General features: G+C 57.9%; 1 protein-coding gene across 5 annotated transcripts; it reads left to right on the forward strand.

The window, feature by feature from the left end:
- Window positions 1-919: 919 nt before the first annotated feature.
- EML2 (EMAP like 2) lies at window positions 920-16,490 on the forward strand. Of its 5 annotated transcripts, none has more exons than XM_058196313.1 (23): window positions 920-1,038; window positions 2,722-2,904; window positions 3,093-3,213; window positions 5,207-5,299; window positions 5,913-6,029; window positions 8,483-8,511; window positions 8,778-8,907; window positions 9,026-9,175; window positions 9,479-9,548; window positions 10,040-10,150; window positions 10,548-10,643; window positions 10,756-10,890; window positions 11,723-11,822; window positions 12,301-12,455; window positions 12,721-12,846; window positions 12,943-13,074; window positions 13,163-13,230; window positions 13,625-13,713; window positions 14,023-14,120; window positions 14,379-14,466; window positions 15,108-15,203; window positions 15,400-15,530; window positions 16,334-16,490. In XM_058196313.1, the coding sequence occupies exons 1-23, from the start codon at window positions 1,026-1,028 to the stop codon at window positions 16,457-16,459; spliced, it is 2,457 nt and encodes an 818-aa protein (XP_058052296.1). In that variant the 5' UTR covers window positions 920-1,025; the 3' UTR covers window positions 16,460-16,490. The 5 variants fall into 5 exon arrangements, with proteins under 5 accessions (XP_058052296.1, XP_058052295.1, XP_058052299.1 ...); XM_058196312.1 differs by lacking the exon at window positions 920-1,038 and adding an exon at window positions 1,139-1,220; XM_058196316.1 differs by lacking the exons at window positions 920-1,038; window positions 5,207-5,299 and adding an exon at window positions 1,139-1,220 and having other exon boundaries at window positions 3,048-3,213.
- The last annotated feature ends 715 nt before the right edge of the window (window positions 16,491-17,205 follow it).

Raw genomic sequence — 17,205 nt, forward strand, 5'->3', positions numbered from 1 at the left:
GGCAGAGAAATAAAAATAGAAGTGCATCACTCCCTTGCAAAAGGGCTAAGCTGCCCGATTGATTAGTTGCCCTGCCTGCAATTCCCTCTTATGTCACTCCTGGTATTCGGCTGGCATATTTAGGAACATCTGCACTCATTATGAGGGCAGCATTGCCCTTCCTCTCGGCCGCTCTGGCTATCATTGCTGCTTCCAAAATGCCAGCCAGGAACGTGGAGGGACCCTTGTGTGTTTAGTGCATTTAAATGCCTTTTGTGCAGCAGATCAATACAGTGTTAGAAGTACATCCAGGGACCAAAGCAGGAGGAACAGACTGACTCCTGCCTGGAGTAAGGCAAAAGTTCTCAATGGTGGGCGCTCTACACATGCTCGGAAAGGCTTGAAAACTCTGGATTGGCTTCAGAAATTTGCCTCATGGGGTTTAGGCAGCAGTGGGGGGGAAATCAGATTGGGGAGCAGGGAGAGAATTGGAAGAGACTGAGAACAGAAGGAAGGAAGGAGGGAAGGGAAGGAAGGAGGGAAGAGGAGGGGAGGAAGAGGGAGGGAGGGAGGGAAGAGAAATTGTTCGGATTGAGAAGGGCAGAAAGGGAGAGGAGCCTGGCCAGCAAACCCTGGAATGAAACTTTGAGGAAAGGAGGAGGGGAAGAGAGAGAGAAGGAGTTCGAATGGAGGAAGTCTGGGACGCAGAGAGAGGGAGCCGAGCCAGAGCCTGGAAGGGCCGAAGTTGCAAGTTAGTCTCGCGCGGTCGAGGTGGGGCTTGGCGGGGCGAGGACTCTGCAGATTTGGGCGGGGGAGGGGGGCCCTCGAGTGCAGGGAAACGGCGAGAGGCTCGAGGGGTGAAGATGGGGAAGGGAAGCAGGAGGAGCTCCGCGGCTGGTGGGTGGGGCTCGGAAGGAGCCGAAGGTAGGGCTGCCCTGTGCCTGCGGGTCGGCGGGTGGGCGCTCGGCTGGTTGGACGGGGACGCGCAAAGAGGGGAGCCCAGCCGGGGGGTCTTGGCCGGAGCTTCGGCATCCCCGGCCAGCAGGATGCAGGAGAGAGGTGGGTTGCCATAGCAACGGGAGGCGGGCGGGCGGGCAGGGGACCGCGGAGGACGGACGGGCGCCGGGAGAGCAGCCCGGGGGGGGGGCCCGGGCGTGGGGGGCGCGGGGCCGGCATGGCCGAGGGGATCCCCGCCTGCGAGCTCCTCTACGACACCTCCTTGCTGCTGCAGTTCTGCAACGGTGAGTGGGAGCGCTGCTGCAGCCCCAGTTCCGCAGTCAGCCGCCCCGGGTTCCCTGGGGAGGGGCCCCGCCCGGGCAGAAGAGCCCCCACCACGAGGTGCGCGCAACGGGCTTCCGGGCGGGGATCTTTGCAGCCTGGCCGAGGAGGGCAAAGCGCGGAGTGGAGGACTGGGTGGAGCTGGGGGGAATCCGGGGCAAAGGCTGCCTAGCGCCCGGGTAATCGCGGTCGCCCGTCCAGCCGCAGGCAGGTGGGAAGCACCGTCCGGCCCCCGAGCCTCGCCCTGCCGCCCCTCCTTCCGACCCCCCAGAGGGGCGAGGCGGGGCGGGGCGGGGGATCGACCTATCATAGCGGTCGCAACGGCCGTGCAGAGAATTCCGAGTTGCCGCTGGAGAGATCCGGGGGCCGGGAGGCGCAGGAGGGTGAGCCCCCCCCCACCCTGCGACCACCTGCCTTTTCTGCACGCTCAGAGGGTGTTTGCTTTTCCCCCACGTGCCAAGCAGGTTTAGGATGGCGTCAGACGCCAGGGATTATTGAGGGGCACTTGGGGATAAATCCAGCCCCCTCCCCACAGCCGTGGGAGGTAGGCCAGCCGGCAAAGGGGCCAAGCCCAGACCAGGAGATAATCCTAACCCAGGAGAGCTGCCTTCCTGCCATCACTTGGAGCCCCCCTCCATTAACCCCCCCCCCCAGCATCTCTGGCCAACAGCCGCTTCTTCCACCCGTCCATCTCATGGCTGGTACTCTGCCTGGCTGCAGGACCAGCCTCTGATTGGATGTGGAGGCGGCAGCAGGGAAGGGATGCTTCGAGCAGGTGGAGGGAGGGGCCGGCAGTGCCAGGCGAGCGGCAGCAACGGGCAGGCAGGATGGGCACTGGGCCCACCACTGCAGAAGAGATGGAGGAAGAAGAGGAGAGCTGCAGCTGAAGGCTGCTGGTCGTGCCGTTGATTTGTGCTCCCCTCCAGGGATGGAGTTGGCAACACACCTGTGGGTGGGCAGGTGGGCACAAGCAGCTCCCGATGGGTCTCCTCCCTGCTGTGGAAGCACTAGTGAACAGAGGCGGCAGGTGGGCCAAGGGCTGCTTCCAACATGAAAACCAGATGGGCAGGAAAGCCCCCTTCCCACCAGGGAGCCTGTGCTTCCCTTCCCCCCACTTTGCCTATAAGGCCATAGTCAGCTGGGGTGGGTGGGGAAATGACCTGGCCATCGGTCCGTGAATGAATGACCCTGGCAGGCCTTGCACATGGCTGGACGCAAACAATGTGATGGTCATCCAAATCCTTTAGCATGGAGGCCTCACCCTGGAGTGGCTAAAATCTTCTCTGAGGAGAAAGATTCTTGCCAGTCCTTGGGAGGGCAGCTGGGGAGGAAGACCCATTGCCCCCCACCCCCACCCTGACCGGAGCCTGGAGCTCTCAAGGGGAAGTGGGGCAAGGAAGAGCTGCTTATGGGGGGAGGGCTCTCCTGGAGGCTCATTGCTCCTTCTGGCCTTTGCCTCCCCAGATGACAACCTGTCTGGCCTCAGCGGCATGGAGGTGGACGACCGCATCTCCTACCTGGAGCAGCGCCTGCAGCTGCAGGAGGATGAGATCCAGGTGCTGAAGGCAGCCCTGGCCGATGTCCTGCGGCGCCTGAGCACCTGCGAGGAGAACGGGCTCAACCTCTCCAAGCGCAGACCTGACAAAGGTATCCGGGTGGGGGAGGGGCTGCGGGACGGGCCCCTGCAAGTCCCGGAGTGTCCAGAGGTCCGGCCCCAATGGAGTGCACGGCACGGATTGGGGGGGGGACTTAACTGGGGGCAAGAGACCGGGGAGGCAGGGGTCGCGGAGCCCAGTCCCCCCCTGACCCCCAGCCCTGTCCTGTCTCTCCTGCAGTTTACCAGCTGCTGCGGGGGCTGCCCTCCAGGCCCACCCTGAGCAATGGGGCCGTCCCACACCGGAGAGGCTACGCCACCTCCCCCTCGTCCCCCAAGAGGGAACTCCTTCCTGGAAAAAGGTGATGCGCTGGTCCACCAGGGGGCGCTGCCCCTTTTAGGAAGTGGGGGAGGGAGCCTGAAATCACATCCACAGGTTTCAGGATTATGGTTACCGTTGCATTCTAGATGCATTGTGGCCTTTTGCACCTGAATCAAAAAGGGATTTCTAGTATCAGGCAAAAATTGAAAATCTGTGTCAGCAGTCTGGCTCTTCTTAGGGTTCTCTGCCAAAGGGTTGAACTGATAAAAAGTTTTTCAATGTTTTTTTCGGTTTTGGAAAGCATTCGGAAGGGTCTCAATTCCCCCCAAGAACTGACATGCACAGAAATACAATCCGTGCAGAATCGGGACTTCCTGTATTCCTTACTGATGAAAAATAAGGCAAGGTTGTTGCAAGTTGCCAATATGCACAAATGTTCTAATTCCTCAAGAGTCCCCATCACAGACAGTGCAGGTAGTCCTTGACTTACGACCACAATTGACCCCAAAATTTCTGTTGCTAAGCGAGACAGAGGTTAAGTGAGTTTTGTCCCGTTTTACAACCTTTCTTACGACAGCTGTTAAGTGAATCACTGCAGTTTTTCAGTTAGTCACCCGGTTGTTAAGTGAATTAAGTCACAAAGGGGATTGAACACATGACCCAGGACACTGTGACCGTCATAAATATGAGTCAGTTGCCAAGTGTCTGAATTCTGTTCACGTGACCACAGGGAAGCTGCAACGGTCATAAGTGTGGAAAACGGCCATGGATCATTTTTTTCAGTGCCATTGTCACTTCGAAGGTCACTAAATGAACTGTTGCGGATTACCCCTATTCTTTTTTTTAAGAAAAGAGTTCAAGAAAGAGGCCTTGTGGTTCACAAATGGAGCTTAGGTTTCCCAGGCAGGTGAGCCAGGCTAAGGAAAATTCTTTCTCCGATTTGAAGAGATGTAAGCACAAAGCCCCCCGGGGAAGTCAGAAAAAGCCAGAAACTTTTGCACGAGTCACGCAGGCGTCTCACCCAACCTGGCTGTACCTTAGAGACAGCCTGATGCGTTTCCATCTCTGGCTCCAACAGCAGCCACTCTGACTCTGGGGACATGCAGAGGACAAACAAGCATTCCTCCCCAGGAGCAGTTCCTAAACTCTGGCATTTTCACCCTCGGTGGGCGAGAAAATGTAGACGTTGCTTTCCTTGAAAACTTAGAATGGATGGAGAGAGTGATATGCTAGCAGCTCCCTGCACTTCCGCTCATTCTGAAGGAACTATACAAACCATAGAGCAAACACTCAAGTTGTTAGTTCTCAAGGTCCATCTGAACAAAATTGTTCAGAGAAAGAGCCTCTTCCCTTGCAGTTTTTCCTAATGGTGGGAAGGGGGGCTCAGCCAGACAGTTGCCTAAAAACTGGTCCCCAAAGTCCCCCGAAGTCTTGTCTCAAGAGTTAGAATTCAGAGGCAGAGAGGATTCTTTTGAACGGGCCTTGTTTCAAATGTTTTTCTTAATTGAAATGGCTTCTTATGGTTATGAAGGATGTCTGTTTAGTTCTGGAGGAAGATGCTGTACTTCCTGGAAGGACAAAGCAGAGTTCCCAACCTTGGCCCCTTTAAGTTGGTGGACTTCAACTCCCAGAATTCCCCAGCCAGCTCTGAATTGTGGGAGTTGAAGTCCAACCCATCTTAAAGAGTCCAAGGTTGGAAACTGCATTAAGGGACGCAATAAAATGAGTGATTTAAAGAATATATTGGCCACCTCTGGTGGCTCTGGTTAGATCTTGGGATAAACCGGGTTTTTTTTCAGGATGGGGGAGTAGCAAATCATACATTTACCTCTTCATACCATACGTGGTAGAGTGGGGTGGGGAAGGGAACAGCAAACCATCCCTCCAGGGTGGTTAGTGACTCAGGGGGTGCCTCTTGACTCTCCATGGGATCATGACATGGCTCCTGACCCCCATTTCACCACCCCCCGCCACTCTCTGCTTCCTGTGCCCCCCTCCTCCCCCCGCTTCTGCTGTGATGCTAACTTCTCCAGGGGGCTACAGAGGGGCCGAGTAGCCAGGGAACCTTCCCTCATCTCTGCTAGTGCCCAGGGCCTACGTGAGGCTGAGTCCCCAAAGGGCAGCGGGTGAACCCCGAAGGCACTCTTTAAGTTGGGGAGCAGGGAGGCCTTTGTCTTTGCTTGACTGGCCTGAGTCAACCAGACTGATCCGGCCCCACCCCACCCCCGGGCCTCAGGCGTGTTTCCCAGAGCATTGTCCTTGCCCCCGCTTCCAGCCCCCCAAGAGATACAGGGGGTCTGCAGTCCTCTTTTGCACTAGGCTTGGAGCAAAGGGGGTCCCTGCCCTGGGGGAGGAAAGGGAGCAGCCCTTGGTGGCTTGAGCCCTTGCAACCAAAAACAGCTCTGCGGAGCCTTCCTCTTCAAGCCCTCCAAGTGCAAGAGGGTCAGGCCCCCAAGCGAAGGGCCCCACACCTCTCTCCTGCCTTGCTGCTTCTGCCTTTGGCTGCTTCGGCTGCTGCTGGGAACCCTTCATGGCCTCTTCTGCAGATCCGGCCTCTCTTCGGAAGGAGCTTTTCTTTCTTGCGTGGCACTTCCGCCTTCTGGCCTTTCTTCCTGCATCTGCTTCCGCCTGGCTTTCTTCTTCTCCATTGCCCATTCCCCAGCTGGCTCACTCACCCTGCTGCCCGCCCCCCCGCCCACGCCTTGTCTGGCTCTCTCGCTCAGGCTCTCTCTCCTACAGCGGGCATAGTAGCTGCCCCTCACCGGAGCGCCCCGCCTCGCTCAAGCGCGAGAGTTTCAAGGACCAGAGGAGCCGCACCACTTCCTCCAGCAGCTCCTGCAGCGGCAAACGCGAAGGGTATGTCTGAACTGGCCACCCGGGCAGATGCCCACACAAAGCCCGCACTGCGTGCCTGCCACCATCGCCATCACACACACACACACCCCGCCGCCACACCAAGGTGGAACCAATGTGCCATGCAGAGAAGAATAGTCTGAGCTCTGAAGCCGATCAGGATCGGGCAGTTTGGACTCTGGCAAGTCTGTTTGATCTGAGGGGTCCTTGGTGCTCTCTGAGCTTGGTGGTTCTCTTGCAGACGTTTCATGAACCAAACTAGTTAATCTCATCAGTCTAAGTTAAACCCCACTCCCTTCTAGTACTGATTATGTTATTTAGTTGGGTCATGAAACGTCTGCAAGAGAACCACCAAGCTCAGAGAGCACCAAGGACCCCTCAGATCAACCCTGAATTACAAATATTCTCCTTTAGTAGTCCATTTAATTTGCCCGGATGCTGGGCAGCTCAGACTTGGCAAGGCCTGCCCCAGCCACTCTCCAGGGCAGCCGAAATCTTGCAAAGCAGATCCTCCTTTAGCCAACTGAGGTCAAGGAGAGTTATCTGCAGCCTTAACATCTGGCCACAATGCAGGCCAGGAAAGCATGCAGAAAATTAGATAAGCAGAGAGGGAGAAGCTAGTCTGACATAAGCAGAAAGCAAACGGATTCATGTTGACCGTCTCCATGCAAGAGGTAGGACCCCACCAGGCAGCCGCTCAGTGCTGCGAATCCCCCTTATTCCTCCATTAATGGAGCAGGTGCCTTCTAAGCCCTTGGACCATTCTTGGACGCAAAGACCAGCGGCCCCTTCTCCCGCCTCCCTCCCTGCATCCCGAGGCGGCTCTTTGTATGCGAAACGAAGGCAACGCCTGCCTCTTGGGGCTGCCACCGGCCTTCAGGTGGAGCCCCAGGGCAGGCCAGGCTCCGGCCCCGGCAACTCCCCCTCCGAACTCCAGCGCTCGGGCGGCTTTGCTTGGCCACAGGCCAGGCTCCCTCGGGTCCCTTCGGGCAACGCAGAGCTCACCTTCGGCCTTGGAGCCGCGGCCTCAGCAGCTCGGGCGCGCCGAGGAGCCACCGGGTCGAGGGGACGGCGGAAGGACGGCTCCTGGGCCACGCTGGGACGCTCCTTTCCCGGCAGGGGCGCCCCGCGGGGCCCCGGGCGGAGCCACCCCGCCCATCCGCCCGCGCGCGCCTCGCCTTGCCGGAGCGCCGCCTGCCCGTCTCAGCCAGAGCGGAGCGCCCAGCATGCGGAAGGCGGCCCGGACCGAGAGCCCCAGGTAGGGCAGGGCAGAGGGCGGCCTCCAGTCCGGCCACGCGTCGTCCAGCGCTGCCGCTCCCGAACAGCCCCGCAGCCCGGCTCGCCGCTGCCCGCCCGGCCCAGGAATGCCCGCAAGGCGGGGCGCTCGCCTTCTGGTGGCTGGGTGGCCGGCCAACCGGCCGGCGGGGAGAGCTACCCGAGGCCGGGCCGGATCCCGAGAGAGCGACGCCTCTGTCGCTGTGAAGGATCCGCCGGGCTGGGGTCGCGGCTTCCTCGGGGCGGCCGTGCAGGCGCGGAGCCGGGATTGATTGATGCAAGAGCCGCGCGTCCCCCCCCCCCGCCGAGGACCAGAGGTGCCCCCCCTCGGTGCCTGGGATGGGGGGGGGGGTCAACAGGGCTCAGGAACGTCTCCGTAAAGCGTCCGCTAAACTTTCTGCAAAAGGCGGGGGGGGGCAACTCTGCCCTGCCTCCCCGAGACTTTCGGACTTGGCTGCCGGACCGCTCCGGCCTGCGAGATGTTCTCTCGGTTGCTTGAACGGGAGCCAGGAAGGGGGGCAGGGAGATGCGACCTCGTGGGAGACCCCGAGGCTTCTTCCCTGGTGCTTCTGTGTGATGTTTGCGGCCTTTTATCGGGGCTTTCAGCTCCACCCCACATCTGAACCGGCACGACAGGTTGGGCGTTAGTTCTGTTTCTGCCATTAGCGGCGGTCCGTTGCAGCCCGAAGGCTCCTTTTCCGGCATGCCCAGCGGCCTCTTCCTGGGGGACGGGAGGGGGGGTCTGTTGCAGCCCCAGCGGTCGCCAACGGGCCGGAGCTGCTTCCTCACCCCTGTGCTTGGCCACTCTTCACATTGCGCTCCATGCCGAGTGGGACTCAAGCTGGCTTCTCCTGCAACAGGGTTGGGGTCTTCTGATGGGTCGCTGGGGACAGGAAGACGGGAGGGGTCCAGGACTTGGGAATGAGAGGGGCAGGAAGAAGGGGGTGGCAGGGAAAGGAAGACCCTCCCCCAGATGTGAGGACCCTCTTTCAGGCAAGTATCTGTGTATCTGGGGGGTGGGGGTGGGGTCTGTCTCCCTTTGGGGGAGGTGATGGGTGGCTGAAGGATCATCCAGAGTCAGCTGACTCTGCAATCAGCTGCAATGGAGTGGGAATTATTTCGCCTCCCCATCTCCCCCCCTTTTCCTTTTCTTCCCAATCACGTTTCTCTTTCTCTTCTAGCAAACCAAAGGAAGCCATCTTCAATGCTGGTGAGTGGATGTGGCCATGATAGATTGGGGGGGTGCAAAGTGGGGGGCTGCCTGAAGGAAGAACACCCACAGAAGGGCGTGTCTGCATTTTCCCTGTGGTCAGAAGTTTTCCAAAGAGTGGAGTGCAGACCAACCCTAGAGCTGGCATTGCCACTCCTCTTTTACAGGGCATCCTTTGGGGCGCACATGAGGATGGGGCACCTGGGGTGGGGCGGGGCGGGGCATCCTGAGAGCTGGGAGTTTACCTGGCTTTTTCTGCCCTGCAGAGGATGGTTACGTGAAAATGTTCCTCCGGGGCCGCCCCATCCCCATGTTCGTCCCCGATGCTGTGGTGGCCACTTACAGCCTGGACGCCAAGCTGGAGCTGCCACACAAGAAGCTGAAGCTGGACTGGGTGTATCCTGTTCACGGCTGGGTCCCCGGGGCGGAGGGGTGCTGGGTCCCAAACACTGGCTCCAGACGTCCGAGCCAAGCCCCCTTGCGTTTCCCCTTGACCCGTGGCCACCTGCTGCAGATACGGGTATCGGGGCCGTGACTGCCGGGCCAACCTTTTCCTGCTGCCCACGGGAGAGATTGTCTATTTTGTGGCTGCCGTGGCCGTCCTTTACAACGTGGAGGAGCAGCGCCAGCGCCACTATCTGGGCCATACTGATGATATCAAGTGGTAGGAAGGGCCCTTGGGACCATAGCTGCCTTGCCCCGCCCTGCCCCATTTGCTGGGGAGAGGGACACAAACGGAGAGGGGGAGAAGCAGTGCCAATTTGGGGGGGGGGCGCTGGCCCCTTGCCAGAATTGGGGAATGCCTTGGGGAAATGGTAGTTGGCTAAGGAAACGTGAAGGAGGTGGGGAGGCACAATTCCTGTTCTATAGGAGCAGTTCCCCCCCCCAGTCCTATCAAACTGGGGGAGGAGCTGCCCTTTTGGGTGCCCTGCGCCCCTGTAACCTGGGCCCTTGCTGTCTCCCTTAGTTTGACTGTGCATCCAGACATGGTGACAGTAGCAACCGGACAGGTGGCCGGGACGTCAAAGGACGGCAAGGTGGGCACTCGGCCTAAGGGAAGGCTGGCCACTAGAGACAAAAGGGCAGGCTGTCTATTTGGGGAGGGAGGGCTGTGGTTAGAGAGAGAGAGAGAGAGAGATTGGCCTGAGAAAACTGCCCCCAGTTTAGAGCTGAATTAATACCACCTGAAAACAGCGGCCACTAAGTTGCACCAGCTGCTTTGGGTGTTTGGTACGGAAAAGTCAGAAGTAGCTCAAACGGGAATATTTAAAAGTGGGCATTGCCCAGAAATCCTCCCCCCCCCCCGTGTTTTCAGAGTGTTCACAGCCTGCAGGTTGCAGAGCCCAGAGCTCTTGTGTGTTTGCGCTTGTTGTGGCAGTCAGTGGAGCTCTCTGGGAATGTGTCCCATTCGCCTTCCTCTCTTCCCGTGGGGCTAACGTTGCATCCATTGGCAACGAGCTGCACAAGCCGCGTTTGCCTTCTCAGAGGAAATGCCTTTGGCCTCAAGGTGCTCCCGCGTCTCCCACAGGCACTGCCGCCCCAAGTGCGCATCTGGGACTCGGTGAGCCTCAACACCCTCCACGTCCTGGGGCCTGGACCTTTTGACCGAGCGGTGACCTGTGTGGGATTCTCCAAGTCTGTGCGTGAGACCCCCTGCTGATGGCCTTCTGTGGCTCAAAAGGGACCTCCTGGAACCCTCCAAACCCAACCCCCCCCCCAGATGTGGCCAGATTAAAATATAGCCCATCCTTGGTTGGGAGCAACCTCAACCACTTTGAGATGAGAGGACTTCAACTCCCAGAATTCCCCAGCCAGCCAAGCTGGGGTACATTTGGCTGCCAGCATGTCTGGTTGGGGAAGTCTGGGAGTTGAAGTCTACAAGTAGTCTTAAAGTTGCCAAGTCTGGGGACCCCTGCCTTAAAAGGACCCCTCCCACCCACCTGAGTGAAAGGGAAGAGCTTTTCTGTTCAGTCGGTGCAAGGAACAACTGAGCACCTGCCTCCTTGCCCACCTGGCCTTCTCTTTCCTCTGCCCAGAACGGGGGTGGCCTCCTGTGTGCCGTGGATGACTCCAACGACCATGTGCTCTCCGTCTGGGACTGGCAGAAGGAGCAGAAATTGGCTGATGTGAAGGTAGCTGGTTTGCTCGTCTCCATTCCTTGCACCACAATCCGGCATAAGTGTTTCACATCTGACTGACACACTCGCCTTCCTTCCCTCCCTCCCTCCCTCCCTCCCTCCCAAGTGTTCCAACGAGTCCGTTCTGGCCGCCACCTTCCACCCCACAGAACCCACCCTCCTCATCACCTGTGGAAAATCCCACATCCACTTCTGGACCTTGGAAGGCGGCAGCCTCAGCAAACGACAGGGCATCTTTGAGGTGAGAGCAAAGAGGGAAGAGGGAGGCGGGCAGCTAGAGGTGGCTTCCCTGCCCTCAGCCCCACCGCCAGTGTCCTTGTCCACTGGCGTCCAAGGACCTCTGGCCAGAGAGCTTACCACTGTCCAGAAATAGCTTTAGTAATTGCAGGGTGGAAGTTCTGCTGGAGCACAGAACCCCCCCACCCCCAAAGCCCTTGGGGGCTTCTCTCTTGCCTTCGTTTCCCTCCTATCAGAAGTAGGATAAGCAGCTGAGATTTAGGCTTTCCACATTTTGTTTCAAACTTATTACATGTAAGTCCTCAACTTACAACAATTTGTTTAGTGACCATCCGAAGTTACAGCAGCACCGAAAAAAGGGTCTTAACGATTGTTTTCACATTTAGTGACCATTGCAGTGTCCCCGTGGTCACGTGGTCAAAATCTAGATGCTTGGCAACTGACTCACATTTATGACCCAGGGTCACGTGATCCCCTTTGGCGACCTTCGGACAAGCAAAATCCATGGGGAAGCCAGATTCACTTAACAATTGTGCTACTAATTTAACAACCACAGTGATTCATTTAACAATGGTGGCAAGCAAGGTCATAAAATGAGGCAAAACTCACTGAACAACTGTCTGGCTTAGGAACAGAAAGTTTGGCCTCAGTGGTAGTCATAAGTCGAGGACTAGCCACAATTCAGCCGTGCGTGATTGTGACTGCTTGCTGAGATTGTCTGCAGCCAAGTGTTATCCCCGCACAAAGGCCTGAGGGGGGATATTCGGGGGGGGGGGCTCTGAGGGTTTCCTTTGGGGGCTCATTCCTTTTTCCTCCCCTCCCCCCTTTCTCTGCAGAAACACGAGAAGCCCAAGTATCTGCTGTGCGTGGCCTTTACGGAGAATGGGGACACGGTGACTGGCGACTCGGGGGGCAACCTCTACATCTGGGGCAAAGGTCTGTTGGTGGGAGGGCCAGGCTCCTTCTTATTCCCAAAGGCTATCTGGATGCCCCTGGCCAGGAGTATTGACTTTGCATAAACTAGGGTTTGTTGATTAAACTCCTGTTGGCTTGGTTTATGCAACCCACGATATGCAGCTTAACCACTAAATCATGCAAACCTGGCTAGCCTGCTGGGTTCATGGTCTTCCCAGGCCAAGATGATGGAGACCAAACCCCTGCCAGAAGCCAGACTGGTTTATAGCCGGGGCCTCATATCTTGGGAACTTCAACTCCAGAATTCTGTGCTGGCTAGGGGATTTCTGGGAGTTGAAGTCCACAGGACTTAAAGTTCCCGAGGTTGGAGAGTTTGGTTATAAAACCAAAATGCCCAGATTATGGGACAGGAGGCAGATTCCCACACCTGGTGCTCCAAGCAGGGGGGCGGGCTCTGCCTAAACGCCTGCTGTGTGTCATTGTTGTCCTTCGTTGGCAGGGGGTAACCGGATCTGCCATGCAGTGCCAGGTGCCCACGAGGGGGGCATCTTCGGCCTCTGTGTGCTGCGGAATGGGACCATCCTCACAGGGGGTGGCCGAGATCGCCGGGTGGTGCTTTGGGGACGGGACTACCAGAAGCTGCAGGAGAACGAGGTGAGAACCAGAGCCAAACAACCAAGATGAAGGACCAGCAGCGTCAAAACAGCAAGAGATGCTCGGCTTTTAGTCTTCATCCAAGCCAAAATAGGTTTATGTGGGTTGTTAACATGCTCCAAGTCTCTCTGGGACGTCCTGAGGGGCTTTTTCCGTCTGTCTGTCCGTCCCTCTGGGGGGTGTTCCTAGAAATGGGGTTTCCTGATTGATCGGGGGGTTGGACTAGAAGACCTAAGGTCCCTTCCAACTCTGCTATTCTCTGCAGGTCCCGGATGGCTTCGGGCCGGTACGCACCATTGCCGAAGGGAAGGGCGACTCGCTTTTTGTGGGCACCACACGCAACTCTGTGCTACACGGGTCCTTGTCGACTGGCTTCTCTCTGCTGGTGCAGGTAATGGTCTCTGCTGGGATGGCCCTGGCACTGGGGCTACCCCATGGAAAGGCCAGGCCCTCTGGGTCCAGCTGACCCGCCCCCCTCTCCTACCAGGGACACACCGAAGAGCTTTGGGGCCTGGCCACCCACCCCACCCTGGAACAGTTCCTCACCTGCGGGCAGGACAAGCAGGTCCACCTGTGGAGTGTGGCCTCTCACCAGCCGCTATGGAGCAAGGGAATTGAGGTGAGCACAGGGTCTTCTGAGGGGGCTTCTGGGGCAATGAAGACCACCCCCAGGCTTCAAATAGTCCGAACACTTTTCTCTCTTCCAGGATGCGGCTCGCTCGGCTGCCTTCCACCCCAGTGGTTCGGTACTGGTGGTGGGCACTGTCACGGGCAGGTAATGGGCGCAGGGGGCTCTGGAGGCAGGAGAGTGGAAGATGATCTCTAGGGGCCCCTTTCTGCAATGACATGGCACTTCTGCTGCCCCTCTGCGAGAGGGCTCTGGGATGGGTTGAATGGCTGCCCAAAGGAGGAATGGGGAGGGGTCTCGGGAATCTCGTGCAGCTGTTGGCCCCAAACTTTGAGCTCCTGGCATGGGGTAGACCTCCTCCTCTGTCTTCCTTTAACAAAAGCTGCTCATTTTTAAATCTTGCTGTTGTGTGCTTTCTCTGCCTTGATAATGGGGGAAGGTGCAGAGCAGACAGACAGGCAGATGGAGCAGTCTACACCTGCAGTCCTTGGGGGGTTCTGGATTGCCATAACAACCCCCCCCCAATTCTGCTTTCAACCAGGTGGCTAGTGCTGGACACGGAGACCCGGGATCTGGTGGCCATTCACATGGACGGAGGAGAGCCCATCTCCGTGGTCAGCTTTTCCCCAGGTTGGAAAAATGGAGGGAGGGGCTACGTACAGCCAGGGGTACAAGAACTTGTAAACTCCAGGTGTGGCATCGGGTGGGGCTTTACAAAAGGGGAGTCCGGGGCACTCCATGCCCTTCGGTAAAAAGGACACAAAAGACCCAGATTTGAAGGCGATTTCTTGGGGTCTGAGCCCTAGATGATGCAGGGGGATTTTGAGAGAGATGAAGGTTTAGAAATAGGAAATAGAAAATGAATGAATGAATGAAATACCCCACATTATCTTTGCCCCGTTGCCCCCTCTCTGCTGATCCCCCCACCTTTTTTTCCAGATGGGAAGTACCTGGCTTTGGGGTCCCATGATAACTTTGTCTACATCTACCTGGTTTCTGAGGGTGGCAGGAAATACGGCCGAGTTGGCAAATGCTCGGTGAGTGGAGGCTGCCGGGGAGAGGCCTTTCCGAGCGGGGTCTTCAGGGTGGGCCAGCACTCATTTGAATGGGGTGGCCGGGGCTCAGCTGGATAGCCCTGGACTGCCAGCCTCTCCTGCAGACTCTCTGATGCTCACCAAGTAGCTGTGAGTTCCAGATTCTCCTGGAAGTCCCCAAAAAAAGAAGGGGGCTGAGGCGAGAATTTTCTGTCGGCTGGCCTCACTAAAAACCGACTTTGCGTGTCTTTCTTGCCTCAGGGACACTCCAGCTTCATCACCCATCTTGACTGGGCCTTCGACAGCAGCTGCTTGGTCACCAATTCGGGGGATTATGAGATTCTGTATTGTGAGTATTCTGAGGTTTGGAAAATGCCCATCGCCCCACAGAGGGACCCGTCTTCACTGCCGTGTCCTTGGCTGCGGATGGGGTGTTTTCCCCCCTTCAGTTTGAGTCAGTTGGAAGAGGAGGGTGACCTTTGTCTCTTTCCTGGCCCAGCGTCAGAAGAACAGACTTGGAGGGGACCCTGGAGGTCTTCTAGTCTAGATGCTGACCTGGCACTCGAAGGATGCCCACCCCAAGATTGCCCGTTCTGCTTTTGATGGCTTTAGAGAACGGAAAGGCTCCTGTGTCGGGTGGAGCAACCTCTGACAACTTGGAGCTTGCACAGAGCCCCTCCCTTAGTGGCCTCTTCCCGCCCACCTGAGCCAACCGGCACCAGCCTCTGGGCACTCTGGGTACCACCCACTCGGGGATCTCCGTGGCTGTCTTGCAACCGATGACAGCCGAGAGTCCATCAGCCGGAGAGAAATCCCTGGCTGAAACTCCAGGCTTTCTTCTTGGAGGTGCCCTTGTCCCTTAGGGCAGGGGTCTCCGCCCTGGGCAACTTTTCGCTTTGCGGACTTCAACTCCCAGAATTCCTCAGCCAACGTAGAGCACTGCCTTAGGGCACACGCAGCTCTCGGAACCTGCCTTCCTTCCCATCCCAGGGGACCCCTCCACCTGCCGGCAAATCACCAGCGCCGAGGCTGTGCGCAACCAGGAGTGGGCTACCGCCACCTGCGTGCTGGGCTTCGGGGTGTTTGGTGAGTGCAGCGGGGCAGGTGTGGGTGCCAGGAGGATGTCTGTGCCTGGGCCAGCAGGGGGCAGCACAGGCCTAACTATACTGTTGCAACACTGGGATCCTCTCACCTCCAGCACCTCTTGGAGGGGGGGGAGGTGTTAAGGAATTTGAACATCAGAAATTCAGCCCCTTGGGAACCGTTTCTCCTGCCCCTCTAGGGATCTGGCCAGAGGGGGCGGATGGCACCGATATCAACGCTGTGTGCCGCTCCCACGAGGGGAAGCTCCTGGCATCGGCCGATGACTTTGGCAAAGTGCACTTGTTCTCCTACCCCTGTTGCCAGCCGCGGGTAAGCAGCTACGGCAGGGACCCCTCAGACCTTCGCCGGTGCCTCTTCTTCCTCCTCGCTCTTGGCCTGGTCCCCTGGCTGCCTGGTGCTCCAGGTGTGGGGCAGAGAGTCACCCAGAAGCCTAAACGTCGCCTCTCCCCAAAGTATAAAACCATGCTATGCTTTGAGGGGGGGCTTTGTGGGGGGAGGACCCACTGGCACAGCAGAACCACCCTGACTCTCAGGGATTTCCCTCTCGGGGAGAGGAGGGCCCAGTTCGGTGTGGTGTTCAGGGGCTGGCCTAGAAACCAGGAGGTGGTGAGTTCTAGTTCTGTCTGAGCCATGAAAGACAGCTGGGTGGTGAATTCTAGTCCCACCCTAGATATGAAAGCCATCTGGGTGGCTTTGAGCCAAACACCAGGAGGCTGGGAGTTCAGGCCCCACTTTAGGCACAAAAGCCAGCTGGGTGTCTTTGGGCCAGTCCCTCTCTCTCAGCCCAACCCACCTCAAAGGGTTGTTGTTGAGAAAAGGGGATGAGTTACTTATATATCAAGTTTTCATCCGATGCATCAGACAGAACCGTCCGAGATTCCCTGGGATTTGAAACCCTTCTCAGCCAACCAGGGAGGAGGACCCAACCCCCCCTAGCCCCCCCCCCCGAGTAAAGGGCAGAGTTTGTGCACTTTGGGGCCCAGGCTGCGCTGTCAGGACCTCAGCCCAGGGGGGTGGGCGGCAGAAGGCCAGCCACCTGCCTCTTTTCCGCAGAGGCTGGCAAAGCAAAGAAGGTTGACCAGCCACGTGACCCCCCCACCCTCTTTCCCCAGGCGCCCAGCCACACTTACAGCGGCCACAGCAGCCACGTCACCAACATCGCCTTCCTCCACGACGACAGCCTGCTGCTCTCCACCGGAGGGGTGGACACCAGTGTCCTCCAGTGGCGCCTCGTGTAGGGAGGGAGGGAGGGGGGAGGCGGCCAGCGGGGCTTGGGGGACAGGAGGTGCAAAGTTGGGAGAGGGGGTGGGGTGAGGGTTGCATCCTGTTCAGCGCTTTGGGGAGGGTTTAATACTCAGGGGAAGGGGTGGGGGGGCTAGTGGCTGAGACGGAAAGAGGCACTTAAAGAGATTGCGGGCAGCTATATTTACAGAAATCCCTATATGAATAATGATAATATATATCTAGATCGATCTCTATATATCTATATTTAAAGGCAGAAGGTTGCACAGGCTGAGAATGTGAGGGAGTTGAGGAAGAGTGGAGAGGGAAGGGCAGAGCATGGTGCTCTCTTGGCCCTGGCAGAAAGAGCTGAAGCCCTCCGACTCCTCGGATACTTTGGGGCACATTTGCACTATGAATGTAAGCCAGTTGGGTTCCTGGGTTCCTTGTTGTAATTCAGTTTGTTTTCCCTGCAGTGGGGAAAAGGGTCTCGGAGGGGAGGCCAGTTTATGTCCTGCCCCTTCCACACCTTCCCTGCGGGGGGAGAGGGAGGGAAGGGGCAGGATGCTGGACTTGCGCACCCCTTTGGGCCTGGTGCAGTTCATCTCCCTCTTCTGCCTCCCAGCTGCTCGGTCAGAATCCTTAGAGGGCGGGCAAAAGCTACCTTGCTGGTCCAAGGAGAGATGGGGTCTCTGCCCTTCTCCCCCCACCCTGGCCTCCTCCCAAGGAGAGGAGAAAAAGAATGCTGTGTGGCACTTGCAGA

Source organism: Ahaetulla prasina, chromosome 10 (assembly GCF_028640845.1).
Source record: "Ahaetulla prasina isolate Xishuangbanna chromosome 10, ASM2864084v1, whole genome shotgun sequence".
Classification (NCBI taxonomy): domain Eukaryota; kingdom Metazoa; phylum Chordata; class Lepidosauria; order Squamata; family Colubridae; genus Ahaetulla; species Ahaetulla prasina.